Source organism: Notechis scutatus, chromosome 3 (assembly GCF_049901735.1).
Source record: "Notechis scutatus isolate UNSWTSFEM ecotype Mainland chromosome 3, rNotScu1.2, whole genome shotgun sequence".
Classification (NCBI taxonomy): Eukaryota; Metazoa; Chordata; class Lepidosauria; order Squamata; family Elapidae; genus Notechis; species Notechis scutatus.
In genome coordinates, this window is record NC_142011.1 from 139,160,838 (window position 1) to 139,182,087 (window position 21,250).

The following is a 21,250-nucleotide window of genomic DNA, read 5'->3' on the forward strand; positions in this document are numbered from 1 at the left end:
GAAGGCGGAGCCGCCAAGACAAAACTTGCGGGAAGGAAAGAAAATGGCTCGGCCCGCCGGCGCAGCGCTTTGGCGGCTGCGGCACCTCTTTTCCCACCTCTCCCGCTCTGCCACGCTGGCAACGGTCCCGAGATCGAGGGCTGCCTATAGGTAAAACGCCCACGGGACGGAGATGTGAGGAAACCGCCGCAGGCCTCGACCCCGGGTGGGTGAGGGGGGGGATCGAAACCGCAATGCGCGTGCGTGGTTAGCAAAACAGGGCTTGATTGCGAAAGCCGGAGTGGGTGCGAGGTGCGACCGAAGCGCTTGGCGGCCTTGCTTTGGTTGTTCGGACGGGGGTGCGCGTGTTAATTTGTGCACCGTGTGTCTTTTAGGACGTAACTGCTTGTGACCCCGCGCAGGCTTTTCACGAAGGGAACGAAGTCTGATCATATGAATCCGATTTTAGATCAGATTAGGTTAAAAGCCTTAAAATGACCCATACTAGAGATCCTTTCCTTTAACGGAGGCTCCGCAAAACTCGCCTTTTAAGAGCGAAATGATATATTGGTAGGTGGGGAAAGCACCCGCAAAGGCTGCAGGAATTGTTCGGTGGGGGGGAGAGCAATTGCACATCTATCCCTCCCTCTCTATATTTTAGGCGAAAGCTGTCTGGGAGGATAAGATTCTGAACGAGTTAATAAAAATTTAAAAAACAACAACAAGACAGCCTTCCATCCTACTTTTTACCTATTTATTATACTAAAAAAGCTGAAAGGTGTTTTTTGTTTTTTTTAAATACTCTGGACTATGCACCATTGCATAATTACCTGGAAGCAAGTTCTATAAAGATTTCTTTGCAAGCAGACTGCAAAATCGTTTGTAATGAAAATAGGCCTCCTTTTACAATATTTTTGGTACTTCCCATACCAGATTAAACCAGGCTGCTTTTCAGAAATGTCTTATTGTATCGCAAAATTCTAACGAAATAGTACGATACTTTTAGTCCACAGTGTAGCCATGCACAAATTAGTTTGTCTCTTATACTGCAGGTCAGATCTGCTGTGGATATGCTACTTGCCTGTAGGAGTTGTAGGGGAAAGGGGGAATCACAAAAGTCACCTCCTCAGTCCCTTCTGCCAGTGCAAGGAGACCTCTGTAAGGCACAACTAGTTGCCACAACATTCTTAACCTGTGTACAGTATTAATCCAATATATCAAGCTAAGAAAAGGATTCCGCTTTACACAACCCACTACAACCAATAGGACAGACACGGACTTCAGGGGATAATTAGGACTGCAGAAAAAACAATAACTACCAACCTGCCTTCAATCGGGGACCTGTATACTGAATGAGTCAAAAAAAGGGCTGAGAAAATATTTACAGACCCCTCACATCCCGGACATAAACTGTTTCAATTCCTTCCCTCAACGCTACAGAGCATCGCACACCAGAACAACTAGACACAAGAACAGTTTTTACCCCAAAAGCCATCACTCTGCTAAACAAATAATTCCCTCAACACTGTTCAACTATTTACAGTCTGCACTACTATTACTGTTAATCTTCTCATCACTCCTTATCACCCATCCACTCCCACTTGTGACTATGACTGTAACTTGTCACTTGTTTCCTTACTATTTATATTGACTTGTTTCCTAGTATGTTTTGATTGCTTATTGTACCCTACGACTATCGTTAAGTGTTTTGACTCTTGATGAATGTATCTTTTCTTTAATGTATACTGAGAGTATTTGCACCAAGACAAATTCCTTGTGTGTCCAATCACACTTGGCCAATAAAGAATTATATTCTATTCTAACCAACCACCCCCAATCTACGGTAGTCAAACAAATGCTGCTGTTAGGTTTTCCCTGGACTAACTTAAGTGTTGTGCTTGACTGGAATTTTTAATTTAAATTCTTCACTGCTCCTAGAAATCTGATTCCTTTTGTTTGATGGAGGCAATCCTGCCCTTCCTTCTAAAATTGAGTCAACAATGAATTAAATGGGAGAATATTCTCTCCTCAAACAGAGAATATTCTCCTCAAACAGCAAACAGTCATCTTTGGTCTCTGCTCTCTGGCCCTGAGAGTTTTGAGCTGGCAACTCAGGACCTAAATACCACTTAGACAGAGCTCTAGAATGAACTTTCTTGCCTGTAGGGCAGTACAGGTTGTCCTCAACTTACAGCAGTTTGTTTAGTGGCTGTTCAAAGTTACAATGGAATTGAAAAATGTGACTTGTGATCATTTTTAATAGTTGCAAACTGCAGCATTCCCCATGATCATGTGATCAAAATTCGGATGCTTGGCAACTGGTTCATACTTATGAGCATTGCTGTGTCCCATCCAGGGGTCATGTGATCTTTTTTTGAGACCTTCTGACAAGCAAAGTCAACGGGGAAGCCAGATTCACTTAACAACCGTGTTGCTAACTTATCAACTGCAGTGATTCACTGAACAACTGGCAAGAAAGGTCGTAAAACAGGGCAAAATTCACTTCACAAATGTCTCACTTAACAATGGAAATTTGGGGTCCATTTTTGGTCCTAAGTAGAGGACTCTATATAAGAGAACCATGAAATCTTGCCAAAACAATTCTCATGTGCTGAAGGCACAATTACTCTCTATCCCCTCTTCCCTGGACTAAGGAACCTTTTGTTTCTTTAGAGCTTACCTCCTCCTCTGTTACATTGAGCAATTATTGATAGAAATTAAATAAATGAAGTTTCATTTTATGCTGATTTGCAGGTCTGGGCTCCGAAATTAAATCTTGATGAGGTTTAATTTGCATATGTTCCATTCATTTCAGTGGGAACACTCTTAAGTCAGGGGTGTCAAACTCGCAGCTTAGCGAAGGGGCAAAAGTGGTGATAACGTCACGTGATGACACTGTGATGTATCGCCACTTTTGCCCCTTCGCTAAACCGGGCATGGGCGTGGCCAGCGTGTGACACATCCGGTCCGTAGGGCGCGAGTTTGACAGCACTGCACTAGATGATTGTGAGTCTCATTAAGAGGGAAAAGAGCCATACTGCACAGGTGAAACTCGAAAAATTAGAATATTGTGCAAAAGTTCATTTATTTCAGTAATGCAACTTAAAAGGTGAACCTAATATATAAGATAGACTCATTACATGCAAAGCAAGATAGTTCAAGCCGTGATTTGTCATAATTGTGATGATTATGGCTTACAGTTCATGAAAACCCCAAATCCACAATCTCAGAAAATTAGAATATTGTGAAAAGGTTCAATATTCTAGGCTCAAAGTGTCCCACTCTAATCAGCTAATTAAGCCATAACACCTGCAAAAGGTTCCTGGGCCTTTAAATGGTCTCTCAGTCTGGTTCAGTAGGAATCACAGTTATGGGAAAGACCGTTGTGCAGAAAACCATCATTGACATCCTCCATAAGGAGGGAAAGCCTCAAAAGGTAATTGCTAAAGAAGCTGGATGTTCCCAAAGTGCTGTATCAAAGCACATTAATAGAAAGTTATGTGGAAGGGAAAAGTGTGGGAGAAAAAGGTGCACAAGCAGCAGGGATGACCGCAGCCTGGAGAGGATTGTCAGGAAAAGGCCATTCAACAGTGTTGGGGACTTTCACAAGGAGTGGACTGAGGCTGGAGTCAGTGCATCAAGAGTCACCACTCACAGACGGATCCTGGACATGAGCTTCAAATGTCGTATTCCTCTTGTCAAGCCGCTCCTGAACAACAAACATCAGAAGCGTCTTACCTGGGCTAAAGAAAAAAAGAACTGGTCTGTTGCTCAGTGGTCCAAAGTCCTCTTTTCTGATGAGAACAAGTTTTGCATCTCATTTGGAAACCAAGATGCTTGAAGTCCAGTGTGAAGTTTCCACAGTCTGTGTTGATTTGGGGAGCCATGTCATCTGCTGGTGTTAGTCCACTGTGCTTCATTAAGTCCAGGGTCAATGCAGCCATCTACTAGGAGATTTTGGAGCACTTCATGCTTCCTTCCGCAGATGAGCTTTATGGGGATGCTAACTTCATTTTTCCAGCAGGACTTGGCACCTGCCCACACTGCCAAAAGCACCAAAACCTAGTTCAATGACCTTGGGATAACTCTGCTTGACTCCCCTGACCTGAACCCCATAGAGAACCTATGGGGCATTGCCAAGAGAAAGATGAGAGACCTGAGACCGAACAATGCAGAAGAGCTGAAGGCCGCTATTGAAGCATCCTGGTCTTCCATAACACCTCAGCAGTGCCACAGGCTGATAGCTTCCATGCCACGCCGCATCGAGGCAGTAATTGCTGCAAAAGGGGCTCAAATCAACTACTGAGTACAGAGGTCTGATATTGTTCTATGTACAATCCTTGCTTTATTGATTGCACGTAATATTCTAATTTTCTGAGATTGTGGATTTGGGGTTTTCATGAGCTATAAGCCATCATCATCACAATTATGACAAATCACAGCTTGAACTATCTTGATTTGCATGTAATGAGTCTATCTCAGGGGTGGGCAAACTACGGGCCGCGGGACACATCCGGCCCGTTGGTCATTTTAATACGGCCCGCCTCTGGAAAAAAAAAATTCCTCTCTGAAAAAAAAATTGGGGCCGGCCAAAAGAGACCCCGCGCCGCACGCCAAAAAATTTCACACACAACACGGACCTGGGCAGCCGCTTCCCTGGTAGCGGGGCCAAGGCCACCGCCCGGGGAACGCCCACTGCTTTCCCTCGCCAGGGCTGGGCGGTGGCGTGTTGCCCTGCGCTGCGTGGCCCCCGCCTGGCAGCGTGCTTCTCAGCTGGTCTCCTCCTCCTCGGCCATACAGAACAAACAGGCAGAGAAGGAGGAGACCAGCCGGCTGGTTGGGGGAAGCTTTCTGCGCCGAAAGAGGCAGCTACTAATCTCCGGCTTTGCTCCGCTTCTCCAATGGTCCGGCACCACCCTGTTCTTCTTGTGCTGCGAAAGAGGCGGCTAATGATCTCCGGCTCCGCTCTGCTTCTCCAACATCCGGCGCCGCCCTGTTCTGTGTCAGGCCCAGCAAGTCCGAGCAGCCGGCGCACAGAACAGGGCAGCGCCGGATGTTGGAGAAGCAGAGTGGAGCCGGAGAAGAAGCCTCCCCCAACTGGCAGCACAAGAAGCCTCCCCCAACTGGCCAGGTGCCCTCCTCCTTCTCTGCCTCCTTCTCTGCCTCTCCCCTCTTGCTCCTCACAGTTGCCCTGAGCTGGTGCGGTTCTTTACTTGGGCAGCCAGACGCCCGCAGCAGCGCCCGCAGCAGCAACAGGCAGTTCTGCCCGGGCTTTGCTCAGGTGTCCAGCTGGGGCTGTCAGGAGTTGCTACCACCGGCGCAGCTCCGCGCGGCTCCAGTCCCACGTTGCCTTGGGAAGGGAAAGGCAAAACCAGGAGCCGCTGAGCCTGAACCTCCGGTGCCGCTGCTGCCGTTGCAAAGCACCGCCGCGGCTCTTTTTGCCTTTCCCTTCCCGAGGCAACGTGGGACTGGAGCCGCGTGGAGCCGTGCCGGCAGTAGCAACTCCTGACTCAGGGGCCTCCGAGGGAGGGGAAGGAGGAGAAGAAGGGGGAAGGGGGGGCGATTCCCAAAAAATCTTGTGCTGACCCGGCCCGTCTGTCAAATTTTAAAAGTGAATGCGGCCCCCCGAGCCAAAAAGTTTGCCCACCCCTGGTCTATCTCATATATTAGTTTCACCTTTTAAGTTGCATTACTGAACTAAATGAACTTTTGCAGGATATTCTAATTTTTTGAGTTTCACCTGTGTATGGTGCCTTATTGTGGAGATATACTAAGAGTAGAGGGGAGAACTATGTATGCTGTTGGGAAGGAAGATAAAATATGAACGAATTGAACAATTGAAGCTATTTCTTCCAGCACTGCCATAACCTCAGCGAAAGTAGAAGTGAATGGCATCCACCTGCACTATCAACAGACTGGAAATGGGAATCATGCTGTCCTCCTACTCCCTGGCATGCTAGGTATGGATCTAACACTTGTTCTATGCTGCTGATTTGGAATGGATAATATATGCAAAAATATTTATATTTATATTGATACATTTGTCAGAAGATCTTTGTAATAATGCATGACTCTAAAATAATTGCTTTTAGACCGGGGTCGCCAACCTTTTGGACCTTAGGGACTACCAAACTCATACTTTTAAATCCTGAGGCCCACTAATACGAATTTTTTTAAAAAGATATTTAATATAAAAAAAAATATTTTATGTTAAACATAAACATAAATGGGAACTGTGGGGCAGAGCAAAGGGAAAGGAAGGTCTTCTCTCATCCTTTGGATTTGGCGGGATCCAAAGTCCTGGTGTTTTTTGTCTTTTAAGAGTAATGTGTAACTAGTATTTTTTTCCCCTATGCTTTCACACTTAGGAAAGTTTGTCAGCAAGCACAAAGTACCCATTTCCACTCCATTTTCATTCCAGTCATTACAGGACAAACATTTGAATGCACAGTACTATCTAACATTTTCCTGATATAGGTCACTGTAGCAGTCAAGCCATGCAAATCTCCCCCGTAAATTTAATTCCCCAGCAGCAATGGATCCTTCCCTCCTATCTCTCTCTCTCTCTCTCTCTCTTCCTTCCACCCCTCCCACCTAGAGGTTGGAAAGAAAAGACACAAAAACATGCAACCCCCCGTGAATTTAATTCCCCAGCAGCGATGGATCACTCTCTCTCTCACACACACACACACACACATACAAATCCCTCACACACACACACCCTCCAAGGCAGCCTCTAGTCTGCTTTGATCTCCGTTCTTAGAGGGAGGGAGATCGATCTAACTGAGGGATGGTGATTTTCTTTCTCTCTCTCCCTCATACACCCCCCCCCTCCAAGGCAGCCCCATTCCTAGCCTGCTTTGATTTCCGTTCTCAGGCCGCACACAAGGAAATCAGCAGGAGCCTTTCTTTCTCTTCCCCCAAACTCCTCCAGAAATGAGTCTTTGAAGCCTCTTGGAGCAGGATGCCTTGCAGGGTCCCAAAGACTCATTTCTGGCAGAGTTTGGGGGAGAGAAAGAAAGACTTTTGCTGCTTTCCTTGCGTGCAGCCAAAAGCAGAAGATGAAAGAAGCGGAAAGAAGCAACCCGGTGGCCAGGCAAGTTCCCCCCTCCCCGCTTTCCCCCCTTCCCTCACTACCTCATGTTGTTCTTAATTCAAGCCACGCAATCCTTGTATTCCTGAGCCACGTGGTCGGCACAGCCTTGTGTTCCCCCGCAGCCTGGATTAATTGCTTTGGGGGGTGTGTGTTTTGGGGTGGCATTTCTCTATGGACCACCAAAATTTTCTCGCGGACCACCAGTGGCCATGGCCTACTGGTTGGCGACCTCTGTTTTAGACCAGACTAATTATCTAACTACCCATGTTTTCCCCAAAAACAAGGCCCTGTCTTATATTGTTTTTGTCACCAAAAAAGTCAATAGGTCTTATTTTGGGGGAATGTCATCCACTGTCTAACCTCACTTGTGTGCATCGCCCCCAGCCTCCTTTTCGCTTTCAGAGGCCTTCAGGAACTTCTTCTGCAGCCATCAAGGCTTTCTTGAAGGCCTCTGCAGCCGATTACAGAGTTCTGAATCGATCCGGACCTTTGTTATCAGCTACAGAGGCCTTCAGGAAAGCCTTGCCAGCCTTGCCAGCTGCAGAAGAAATGGGCCAGCAAGGCAGGTGTTGGGGTATGCGACGCCTGGCTACAACTGTCCAAAAGTAAGTAATAGGACAGCTCTGCTCCCCCATCCCTACCCTAGCTTAATTTTTACCCGTGCGCTCTGGAGTGGGTGGGATCTTAATTAGGGCTTATTTGGGGAGGTAGGGCTTATATTGGGCGCAGGTGTAAAAATAAAGTTAGAACTTACTTTCAGGGTAGGTCGTATTTTCAGGGAAACGGTATATTGACCTAACTATCCAAATAGACCGAAGCTGAGATCAAATTTATTGGTTTACTTCTGGATGATAGCAAGAGATCTCCAAGGATTTTTGATTATTATTTCCTAAATGAGGTCAAGCAAAATGATAAGGAAAACTCTACCTGCCTTGACTGACCTTGGAGTTATTTCTTAAATCTCAGTCTTAATTGTCAAAGTAGAAATACTCGTTAGTTATGTTTGATCCAGGATCAGCCTTTTTCAAACTCTGCTTGACTGCAATTCCACTGAACTAGTTGGAGATCATAAAATTCCAACACTGGAGGAAACTGTTGGGGAAATGATAGCAAAAGAACTAAAAAATCCTCTACTTCGGGAACAGGCAACCTATAAGCCTCCCAGCAACTCTTTGCACATCCAAATTCCAGTAATTCCGATTCCAAATCATGCTCAAACTACATAGACACATTTCTGCTTTGACTAAAAGTGAACTTGCTTTAAGGGACACATTGTCTTTATAAGAAAATTTTGTGTGACTTCAGTAACCACAACCCTTTTTTTTTTTACTTTGTTTACCATTTAATCAAAGAGTTTGATTAGTTTGAGCTTAGCACAGTGTATGAAATCTTCCCACATCTAGTACCGTCTTCTACATCCATAAATTACACATTGTCAACAACGAAAACAGCCCCCCGACTGTCCTTCTGGAATCCAACTCAAGATACAAGCATTTTTCTCGCTGCTGTCATACAGGGTGGGATTCAGCCGATACAGACCGGTTCGGGTGAACCGGTAGTTCCGGTGATTAGTTGGCCCTGTCCACCCACCCCTGCCCTAGTCCGTCCTATTTTACAGCCCAGCTGATTTGCGCGGCACAGCAGATCGCCACGCATCAGCTGTTTTATTCACCGGGCTGCAGCAGAAGGTAAGCTTTAGCACTGAAAATGGGTGGTTTTCAAACACTGTGCGCGCTCGCCTAACTGGTTGTTACACCGGTTGAATCCCACCACTGAGAACACTGCTTGGTTTTCCACTGGAGAGTGAGTGATGTTTTATAATCACTTATTCAGTGGTAGCGAGCTTGTGAGGAGAAAGACAAGGAAAAAATGGTTGGTTTTATGATGGTTGGAGAATAACTCTCTAATGAAATTGATCATAGTGCAGCAAAAGAGGATGATCTCTAAGCTTTCTTAATAGTCAAACAAGAGACATAAAGATACAGGAAGTCCTTGACTTGCAACAGTTCATTTAGTGACCATTCAAAGTTACAACGGCACTGAAAAAAGGGACTCATGACCGTTTTTCACACTTACTGTCAGGATTCCTGCAGTTACTCTAGTTAAATCATGAGCCTCGAGCCACACTCCCAAAAACTTAAGAGGATTTATTTGAAGTTAACATTCTATGTCTGGCACTAACCTGGGTGTAGCCAACTCTGAAATACGTAATTCACTGTCACCCTTGATCCTGCTTTTCCCCCCACCCCTCTGGGTGTATCATCCAACTCCATAGCCAAGAGTCATCAATCATGCTCTCCAATTAGATTTTTTCGTGGCAGAAGCTTCAGCCATCTAATCAGTCTTTGAAGAAAATATGAATGGAATGTACTTTCGATTCCACACTGTTGCCTGCTCTTTGAAACTCCCCACCCCTTCTTTCTGTTGTCAACTATAAAATGTGTATACAAAATGTTTTATGAGTTGACACCTATGACCATTGCAGCATTCCCATGGCCACATGATCAAAATTCAGATGCTTGGCAAATAGTTCATATTTAGGACGGTTGCAATGTCCCCAGGGTCACGTGGTCAGCTTTTGCAACTTTCCAACAAGCAAAATCAATGGGGAATCCAGATTTACTTAACAACCATGTTGCTAAATTAACAACTACAAGGATTCACTTAACAACGGCGTCAAGAAAAATCATAAAATGGGGCAAAATTCAACAAAAGTTTCACTTAGCAACATACAATTGTGGACGTAACTTGAGGCCTATCTGTAGTAAATTTGATCATGCTTTTTTGGACTTAGTTTTTCTTTTACATATATTAAATGTGGGTAGAATAAGTTCCTCTCTTGGTTATGATGATCTTGCAGTGTTTTTGTGTGTTGATTTAGGTAGTGGTCAGACTGATTTTGGACCACAGCTGAAGAATATAAACAAGGAGATTTTTACTGTTGTTGCCTGGGACCCTCGAGGATATGGAAAATCAATCCCTCCCGTTCGAGATTTTCCTCTAGACTTTTTCGAAAGAGATGCAAAAGATGCTGTTGACTTGATGCAGGTAAATACATCCCGCTTTTGAAATCTTTGATTTCTGAGAATTCTGTACATTAAGTTTGGAAATAAGCAAGTAGAACCTCTAAGGCTGTGCCTTTGACACTTTACGAGAAGGAAGATTGGACTTGTTCAAAAGCAAAATGTTTCTATAGTAGCTTTTTTTAAATTTTCTCTCTGATCTATTCTATCCAGGTAAAAGATCTCATTATTTTGAACAAATAAAGCAAATAAATAAATAAAAAGAATTAAGCGTTGCAATGTAGAGGGTATGCTGCTTTTTTTTTTTCTTTTGGTATCTTTGACGGTGTTGACCCCTTTTGACTGCCTGGACAAGTCGCTGGAGATTTTTAGGCAATAAAGATAGTCCTTCCTCAACAGTGGCCATTTGGACTGGGAAGTCCCATCATTGAACAACGCAGTTATAAAGTGCAATGTTACATGGCTGCATTGCTTAGCAAGAGCAATTTTGGCAATCCTGGTTGCCATCATTAAGTGAGACACTGTGAGTCATTAAGGAAGGACATCGTGTAGTCACCCTTTGCAGCATCCCGACTTTGCCAGAAATCAGCAAAAGAAAATCACAAATGGCAACCACGCAAGGGCAAGACCTCTCGACATCATAACCGTAAGCTGGGCACCGAGCACCTGGATCGTGGTCATATGACCGCAAGGCCACTGCAACACTGGGGACTCCAAGGACTAGCCATCAATACCATTCATTCAGCATTACAAGCTTGAATGGCTGCTTGAACGAGGAGACACTGAGAGAAGAACCACCTTGCCATTGCCTCCTTTCCTAGGGCTGAGGAAGAGTGACTGGCTCAAGGTCACCCTCCTCGCTTGGTTTCTTAAAGTGGGCCTACAACTCGTGGTCTCCCGTTTTCTAGCCTACCACCCATTGAACAAATGGTGTTTGCAACTGGTCTCTGGAATTTTGGCTGTCCAGCACTCCCACAGTCACATGATCACAGTCTGGGAGCTTGGCAATTGATTTGCCTTTACAACCAGTTGCTGTGGCCCACAATCATGGGATCATTATTTGCAACCTTCCCTGCCAGTTTCCCAGAAAGGCAATGGAAAGTCGCTGGAATAAGTCTCCCCCTGCACTCTCTCTAGCCCCTTTGTGTTTGTGGCATGCTGTCCCTTTGTGTATCTTTCCTGACCCACACCAAACTCCCATGCGCTCTTCCTGATCCTTGCTGTGCCTCTAGTGCACCCCCTCACACTTCTTTGTTTCCTCTCACACCAGCAATGGCCAATTTCCTGCCTGTCACCCTGGGACTTGCAACTTCCTGCCTGCTTCCCCATGGATTTTTTGTTGTTGTGGGAAGCCTGCTGGAAGTTGCCTTGCCTGATGACTGTGGGATTCGACTAACAATGGGAACCAAGACTGCAAGGATTGCTGTCACTTACAGCAATGGGGTCATGCTTTACAATCTCATCGCTTAGCAATGTGGTCCCATTTAAGTCAAGGACTACCTGAAAACCAAACTGGCTCTTTGGAGTTGTGTTTGTCAATCTTGGCCGCTTGAAGATGTGTGGACTTTAACTTCCAGAATTACCCAGCCAAGCATGAGGAATTCTGGGAAGCTGAAGTCCACACATCTTCAAGTTACCAAAGCTGAGAAACGCTGCTCTAGAGCAGTGGTCACCAACCAGTGGGCCGGGGACCACTGGTGGTCCGCGATAAAATTTTGATGCTCCACATAGAAATATCCCCTCCCCCAAAGCATCCCCCCCCAAAGCAATTAATCCAGGCTGCACGGGAACACAAAGCTGCACTGCCCACATGGCCCACCTATCCGCTGGCCCCCACCCTTCGGCCGAGTGCAAACCTTACCTTGAGTACAGCCACGCGAGCTGGAACTGGAAGGTAAGACCAATGGTGGGGGAAGGAAATCTGCCCCGGGGTGGCTTGCTGACGTTGGTGGGAAAGTCGGCCCCATATTCCAGAGCTGCAGTAGTCATAGGACTGGCCCTTTGGTCATCCTGGAGCAGCTCCTCCAGTCCATGGCAGGCCGGTGCACCCGGGTAGAGGAGCAGCTGCTCCGGAATAACCAAAGGGCCAGTCCTATGACTTACTGCAGCTCTGGAATATGGGGCCTACTTTCCCACCAATGTCAGCAAGCTACCATCAGTCAAAATTCATATTAGTGGTCCGCGGGGTTTGAGTTTGGTGATCCCTGAGGTCCAAAAGGTTGGTGACCCCTGCTCTAGAGAATATGCTACTGCACTGGTAACAATTGGTGTTATTCTATGTCTATTCACATGGATTGAAGAGTGATAAGAAAATTATTGCAAGGGCAATGAAAGAGGTAGCGCTCTCTCCTTGTGGGTGATCCATCCTCCCACTGGTGTTTCCAGACAGACTTCTTTCTGACCTTCTACCTTGATGAGGAAACTCTGTAATCCCTAGTGTCACGTGCCCATTTCATTTTTATGCAAATTGGGTAGATTTAACTAGATACAAGGCTCCTGCTATTATTTGAATGCCCTGTGGTCATTGCAACCTAAACAAAACGGCTGATCCTTGTTGCAGTTAGAATTATTTAATATGAATATTATGATTTAGTAATAGTATTCAATAAATTTACTGAGCTTCGTTGCCATAATTTAGCCATGTTAAATTCCTTTTATATCAGCGAGAAGGTGTCGCTTTTGAAGAATCAGTTAACTTTAGGACAAGCCCTTCGTTCACGAAAATGAGTTATTTCCAATCTGCTTCCTTATGCTCGCTCAACAAGGCGCTGAAGTTTCAGAAGTTCTCTTTGTTGGGATGGAGCGAAGGTGGAATAACTGCACTCATTGCAGCTGCAAAATACCCAGAATTGATCTGCAAAATGGTGGTGTGGGGAGCCAATGCGACCGTTACAGAAGAGGATGTGAAAATTTACAACGGTAGGTAACAGCTAACATCCACGAAAATGAGTTATTTCCAATCTGTTTCCTTATGCTCGCTCAACAAGGCACTGAAGTTTCAGAAGTTCTCTTTGTTGGGATGGAGCGATGGTGGAATAACCGCACTCATTGCAGCTGCAAAACACCCAGAATTGATCTGCAAAATGGTGGTGTGGGGAGCCAATGCGACCGTTACAGAAGAGGATGTGAAAATTTACAACGGTAGGTAACAGCTAACATCCACGAAAATGAGTTATTTCCAATCTGTTTCCTTATGCTCAACAAGACACTGACATTTCAGAAGTTGTTGGGATGGATGAAGGTTCTAGAAAGCTGTTAAAATCTGGCTTTGATCCCAGGCCTGGGCTTAAAATATTGTATTTTCAGGAACCATGTTTTGTTTAGTTTAGTTTGATTTGTGTCGTTTTAAAATTGTTTTAAAATTGTTTCAGTCTGGGCTTTCTGTGTGGTTTTAAGTCTTATCTGTTTTTATGGATTTTTTTTCTGTTTTGTACATTGCCCAGATTCCACTGGAGTTGGGCAGCTATAATAAATTTAAATTAATAATAATGAGAATTTATATTAAAGCATATGGATACTGTAAGAAAAAATATTTAAGTGCTAAATGCATCAGTATGATATTAATGCATATTTTATCCATATAACTTAAATTATAACATTTCACATTACAATAATATAAGAATATCATAATTTATACCATTAGTGGTCATCAGTCACACAGTATTTGTGTGATATTGTGCAGTGGTTTGGACACCAGCCTTAATAATAAATAAAAATGTGTGATTTCACACAAAAATGCCAAAATCTTATTTATATTTCAGGATTTTCAACTGAAATATATTACGATGGGTTGGTGGTTGAATCTCCCAGTTTGTCAGTACTTAATAATTTCAGTCTTCCTGATGGAGTGAGATGGCTTAAGATTTTTTTGGTTGCTGTGGTAACCACAGGGCTGTCCATGGATTGGTCATCATAAGCCGTACATACAGAGGAGTCCACACATTGGATCTAGTTGATGTTCCAGAGCAGCTCAAAAGTGGAGGATGTTGAAATCAGTCTTTTGTTGTGAATTGATCACCAATGGAGTTAAGTGGCACCATCAATCTATGTAGAGAGGAGAGATCAGTGATAGATATCCACCCTAATCACTTAATGAATCTCATGGGTTTTCAGAGGGAACTCCATTACATTATAACTTATCTGAACTTATCCATTGGATGCTATCCAGCAACCTTTTTTAGGGTGACCAGAATTGTGTCAGGGAAGAATAACTGAAAGAACCACTAGAGCAGTGATCCCCAACCTTTTTTATGCCACGGCCCGGTACCGGCATCAGCTGGGCGCCGCCATCTTTTTTTGATGAAAAGGTGCTTCCGGTGAGCTTTCTACCCAGAAAAGCTCACCGGAAGCACTTTTTCATCAAAAAAAGATGGCGGCGCCCAGCAAACCAGCGGCCCGGTAGGACTTGTTCCACGGACCGGTACCGGTCCACGGACCGGTGGTTGGGGACCCCTGCACTAGAGGGCTGCTACAACCTTTTAGAAAGGCATTTGACAGATAAAATTCACATTTGTTTGCAGTTGGAAGCCAATTGGATGGATTCTGAAGAGTGGATAGGGATAATATCCTGCGGTGTCATGTCAGAAGCCATTTGAGTTTGTAGATATTGATGAAGTAGACATTCCCTATGAGATGAGATGTCATTTGTGACCTTGAACCAACATTCGGGCTCTCCAATATGCCGTGCATTGGGGTTTAAATCTCTCCCTTATTTATTTTAATATGTACATGAACCCATTGGAAGAGATGATCCAGTAGCATGCTATAGGCTGTACCTGGAGTGGAAGGACCTTAGAATCATGACTTATGCCCTTGTCGCTAAATCAGTTTGAGATACTTTGGCAGCAGAGCATTTGCATATGGCACACTGCTGAATTCTGATGCACACATACACATATACATATTAGGCATATATAAATATTTAATATAGCCACATATTATAAGTATATCTTTTAAAAGAATAACTGTATTTTCAATCAAAAAAATTCAATCAAAAATAAATTATTTCGCTTTTTATTTTGCCTGTTAACTGCATTTAACTGAATGAGAAATTTTCATTTCAGCCTTATTCTAGACCAAGCTAGATTTAAAACCCAGTAAACCAAACAAGATATTTTCACTTAATTCAGTAGCATGGTGTATGGCTAACAAATGAAACACAAAAACAACCATTACAACTTTGTTTGTTTTTAAAAAAATCTAGATTCTCTTAATGAGAAATAGCGCAGCAGACAAAAGAAATAAAATTAGTTACAATCTTTGAATAACAGATTACTCTGTGGAAGAAAATAATCCAATTAACACAATAATTATACATTTTCACTTTTCTACTCAGCAAATGCCACTTAAATGGACACTTTACTTTCTTGGTAAAAAGTATTGGAGCTAAGATTTCTGAAATGGGTATGTAAGACAAAATTCTAATGTTGCTTAGAGCATCTGAAGGTGATAAATATTTAATAGGCTACAGTAACTGCTAAAGATACTGGATATGAAAATGGTCCAAATGTTGATTACTTTCTCTAAGGAAGTGTTCAGTTTGAACAACTCCCTTACTACGCATCCTTTGAATATTCATTTGCATAGCTCATAAGTTTCATATAGTTGTCTGAGTAATTTTAAAATATGAAACTGTACATTCTGTTCAATACCACTATATGTAAAGTCTTTTTGTACCAATTTACTGGATGGCTGAGCAGGATCTGGGCAACATTTTCCATGTTTAAAAAGTTAAAGCAAAGGGATCCAAATGCCTTTTCTGAAGCTTCCTAATACTTTAGGTATAGAATCATGAAATATATTATACCACCAACCAAAAAAGCAGTTTGCTAAAACTAGTTATAGACTAAATGAAAAAAATGAGGTATGGATGGGATTACTATATAGGTCAACTCACCATGAGACAACTTACTGTGGGACAATTCAACAATTTAATTTTAATAATTATTTTAATTTTTGTCATTCTCATTTTATTTTGTGCCTTCTTTGGCATCCTTTCTTTAATGATTCCATTAATGACTATTTTTTAATATATTAGTGTAACTTTTATCCTGCAGTGGTAAGTTGTCCCACAGTGAATTGGCCATGGTGAGTTATCTTACGACAAGTTTGCCATGGGAAGTTGTTATAGACCCTCTATGCTTACATTACATATTTATCTAAATGTTCTACAGTGACAATTGTTCATTGAAGTCATTAGAAATCCTGCCTTATGGTTCTCAAAATCTAGAAATGTATTAAAACTTTCTGTCTATTACAAACTCATTTCCAATGCAAATATTTCGAACGACGTAGTTGTTAGGAATATGAGTCACCTAACAACTATTTGGGTTAGAAATAGGATAAACATTTTAAAACTGTATCTTTAAGAAAATGCAAAACTGTAATTAGGTGTGGTTTCTCAAACGGCCATAAGATGGAGCCAGAAATCTGGTTTGTCTTAGTCTTAGTCTCAGAAGAGAGTGTGTCTGAGTGAGTATCTCTGTTTCCTTCTGTTGGAAAATATTGCCGTTCCTCCATTTTTCCTAATTGACTGATATTCATGAATTTAATGTAAGTCTGATACCTGAACTGTTTTTGACACTGGAATTTGATATTTGGATTATCCCTGGATGAAAACTGACCGATTTTACCTGTGAATGACTTTGGACTGCCTATTTTGGACTTTGCTTAACATTTCTGGAAGTAAAAACCTACATTTACTGTACAGTGTATCCGTGTTCTGTATGTGTATTATTCAAACACTCCTCTCAAATACATCTCCCTGTATGCGCTCATTCTCCTAACGGGGAATTACCTCAACAGTAGTCATGTTTTATAGGAGCTACAATAACCCCAGAGATTTTTAGTGCCTGAAGATTAGAAAAAAATCTTACTAAAGCATATCATAAACTTGTATGGATCAAATCCAAGTAATCAGATGAAATCCTGAAGATCATAATTAATTGAATAAATTGGATAATCCAAATTGAATAAAGAGGTTTTTGCATCTAACCTCTTCAAATAATTAATTGGTTGATTCAGTTCCTCAGAATATACATTTTAGGAATAATATAAAATAATGTCAGTTCTGCAGCCAACATATCAAAATATGAGGTATACTGTATGCATTTAAATAGTCTCTAATTATTTTCAAACAATTTAGTAATTTTTAAAATACCCTGTGGCTTCAAAATGCTCAGACAGGCATTTAAAAATTGCATATCAGGTCAAAGATAATACTGATGGGGAAACTATATTTTATCATTACATATAGGTATCCGTGATGTTTCAAAATGGAGTGAAAAAACAAGAAAACCTTTGGAAGAAATGTATGGATATGAATATTTCAGCAAAATAAGTTCAGCTTGGGTAGACGGAATCTCCCAGTTTGTGCAAAAGTCAGATGGTAAGAAACTGGAACTGCGGCCTAGTTTGTTTTATCTCATTTATTAAAAAAGTAAAACTTTTGTGTTTCCCATATCCCAAATACATTCTCCTCCTGACTTTGCTACAACTTTCATTCCTGCCATCTTTCTCTTGATGTAGTTTTCAGGAAAAGTTGCATGTAAAAGAGAGAGACATAGTTGCTATCAGAAGATCATGGTGCTATGCTTGATGAAGTTGAATGAGCTCATTCGAGCCCTTTGCATCCATAAATGACCATAGACACTGGGAACGAATAAAGAAGTGTCTCCGAGCCTAATGTTTTCAAGAGGTGTTAGACTATAAATTCCACCATCCTCAATCAGCATTACCCAACACTCACCGTAGCTGGGTTAGAATATTGTAATTGAACACAGCTGGAGGCCATTTTGATTGCAGGAGCTGCCCTTAACAGTAAAGTATAACCTTGTAATCATCCCCTCATTTTCTCTGAGTGGAGAACCTGAAGTGCCAAAGGGTGAAGTATTTATTGAAGTACAGTACAGGCAGCCCTGGACTTACAACAGTTTGTCAGAACATCTAGAAATAGACTTTTGTATGGAAAGATTATAAACTCTTTGTAGATAGTCCTCGACTTATGAGCAGTTGTCTGCCACATGCCCTCCCTAGTCACATTTCAGGCACTAGACAACTTACTTATTTATTTAGCGTATGGCAAATACATGGACTTATAGTGCAGTAATTCAAATGTTAATGTCCAGTCCACCCAGCCATTCAAAGACAGGGTGGTCTATGTTGAAAAAAATCAGACATTGAGCCTAAGCTCTTGATGGACATTTGGACATAATGTGGTGGATATTTTGTCGAGGAACACCACAGTCACACTGGAGGATAGAGACAAGATGCCACTTAAACAATGATTCCTGGCAGAGTTGACCAATGCTGGTGAGGAAGATCAAAACCTTTCTTCCACACAGTGTCGTATGCTACAGTAAAGTCAATGAACACAGCTGTGGTTTTTAAGCCTCGCTGGAAACCAGCCTCGATATGTCCTGTTAGGCTCAGCCCCTAATCAACACAACTACGATTATGACAAAAGCCGGTGTTTATTGCCATGTATTTGGAGAGCCAGTTCTATGAAGATGTCTGGCTGCCAACTGTCGTTAATTGCCAATTCTTCAATGTAGTCTGGCTGCCAAATTGTTGCTAGTCATTTGGCTCACACTATCATGCTATCCAAGTGCACCATGAAGAGGCGAACTAGCATCACACTCCACTTGGCAACTCATTTGCATTGATGACTGGTTGCAGCACCCTGTGGTCATATGATCATGATTTGCAATGGCAAAAACACCCGTTAGATATGCTGGATTTGCTTAACGACCACATGTTCATTTAATGACCACGATGCAGTTTACAACTACCATAAAAAGTCATAAAATCAAATTTGGTCACATGGTACCTCACCTTATGATTGCAATGACATACGGCTGAAATTCCACGCTCTATTGTGGTTGTAAGTCAGGAACTATCTGTACTGTTCTGGAACTCTAAAAGAAGATCCTTGCACTCAAAATTCCTTCATTCTGATGGTTTGAGGGAGGGAGGGCAGAGTTCTAACAGAGAAAACCCAACCTTTAGTGAAATAAAGTATCCAAGCCAACCTTCCATGGAAATTCACACAGCACATCTGAGGTTTTCCTTTTATGGAGGAAGAATAAACTTCAAAGCAATGGTTGCCTTGCATGGTAGATAGAAGGACTCAGGTAGCTGGGTAAACAGTTCTCTGAAGCCAGCATTTCTTATAGGCTGACAATTTTACTTATAGATTAATATATATTTTTTTAATTGCCAAGAATTACCAATGTATTGTGTTTCCTGAATGGAACAAAAATGTTTTGGGGCCAAACAAATAGTAGCTGAAATGCTCCTATTTCATTCCTGCTTTATTGAGTCAATTATACTCTGCAAAGCACATGATGTAAGCTTCAGACTGGTTTCTGCTTAATTCCAGGCTGGATCGTAAGAACAACATAGGTGTGATTGTTCTAATTATTTTAATTCATTCATAACCTGAGGCAATGTTCGGGTTTACCTAGAGAAGTGGGGGGGGGGAGAAAACTTCATTTTTAAACATCCTAAAATAACTCTCCATCACCTCCCCCCGCCCAAACAACCTTTGATAGGAATGTAGGGGAGAACAAGAAGTTGTTTTACTGCATATGAAATGCTTTTGTTGTTTTACTTCCATTCTAAATATGGTACATATTAACTTTACCTATTTCTCCTTCTCTGGAGCTAAGTCAATCATTGCCAGTAGTAGTTTAAAAGCAATAATTGTTCAGAACTAATTACCACCTGGTTGGGTTTTTCCAGCAAGGTCAACTTAAATGCTTTCTGCTTGTAACTGTTGTTCAACATGATCAAGGATAGAAAGGTTAAATTAGGGGAAAGATACCGAATTAGCATCTAGACTGGGAAATGAACCCAGCAGTCATAATTACTACCCTCTGTTTAACGTTTTGGTGATTCACAGAGTCACTTCGAAGGAGGGCGGCAAACAAATTTAAGAAATAATTTCGTTTTCATATATGCCCAACAAGACCCTTTTAGAATGGTAGTTCTGCCTAAAATGTGAAATCTGTGAATTTGAAAGTTCAGATGAAATCTTTAGATTTACCTAACAGACTTTTCATTATGGTCATAGCACAGTTGTCTTGTTTCAAAAACCCATGAAATTTCTCTTGTGTAGGTATTTCTTTCTGTGCCTGTGCTTAGACCAGGACATGTATAGGAACATTGTTGTTCCATGTATGAAGAAAGAGCATCAAGATTTAATCTTCTAGATATATTTGGAGATGGGAGGGATATAGCAATTTTCTGAACCATGTTACAAGTGTAATTTTTAATTGTGCAGACTACATTTAAGGACAAAGAAATCGAGCATTGTTCATTTTCCCTTCTCATATAGCAGGGGTGTGAAATTCGTGGCGTCGTGTTGTTGTCACATGTATCGTGACTTTTTCCCCCTTCGCTAAACTGGGCGCAGGCGTGGCCAGTGCATGATGCCTCTGGGCCGCAAGTTTGACAACCCTGTCATATAGAAACAATGAAACAAGATACACAGAATGAAACATTGGTAGTTTACTTGGAATTTTTTTTTTTATTTTGCAATTTATATTTATACTGGTCACAGAGTTTGGTTACTTTGTCAGTTGAATGTAGCTTACTTTTAAAAAAAACTACATTGAATCACCCCAAAAGCAAAATAACCTTCAGTTTCCATGAAAATCAACTATGTTTTCATTGGAAAAAACTCATAAATATGATTTGTCATTATATGGAGGAGAGGCAGTGTCACGTCTGTATCAACTGCATTTTGTTTGCATTAACTAGACAGCAAAAAAAAAAAAAAGATGAAGAAAAATTAGGATCACCCTACTGATATAAAATACCATTGCATTAAACTGAATGGGCTCTCTCATTTAACTATCTGCATTTGATTAACTGGAGTGTTCATTATTGGGAGGGAATCTGGAAAGAACAAAAAAAAAATGTTGCAGCTGTGATTAATACAATGCAACATGTTGTTCTTGGCCAACTGCTCTCATTTTTCTGAATTGCTCATCAATGATGTTAATTTTCTAGAAATACAGCTGTTTTGCAACTGGGAAATATATTGTTTTTACTTTTTTGCCTGTTCTAAATAAAAAGATTCATTTTAGTATGCCTATGGAGATTCTCAGTCATCCAGGTCATGGTTGCCCCAAAGATGCTTTTTCGAGTG

At 42.0% G+C, this 21,250-nt stretch overlaps 1 protein-coding gene across 5 annotated transcripts in view; it reads left to right on the forward strand.

The window, feature by feature from the left end:
• BPHL (biphenyl hydrolase like) overlaps positions 1–21,250 on the forward strand; it is a 24,117-nt gene continuing 2,867 nt past the window's right edge. For 2 of the 5 annotated variants that reach the window (XM_087961230.1, XM_087961232.1), the window contains exons 1-5: positions 1–150; positions 5,836–5,939; positions 9,957–10,123; positions 12,864–13,017; positions 17,354–17,485. In XM_087961230.1, the coding sequence (XP_087817356.1) occupies positions 44–150; positions 5,836–5,939; positions 9,957–10,123; positions 12,864–13,017; positions 17,354–17,485 (664 nt within the window). In that variant the 5' untranslated portion in view covers positions 1–43. Of the gene's footprint in view, positions 151–374; positions 550–5,835; positions 5,940–9,956; positions 10,124–12,863; positions 13,018–13,085; positions 13,240–17,353; positions 17,486–21,250 lie in introns of all 5 variants that reach the window. The other 3 variants (XM_087961229.1, XM_087961231.1, XM_087961233.1) reach the window with 2 other exon arrangements.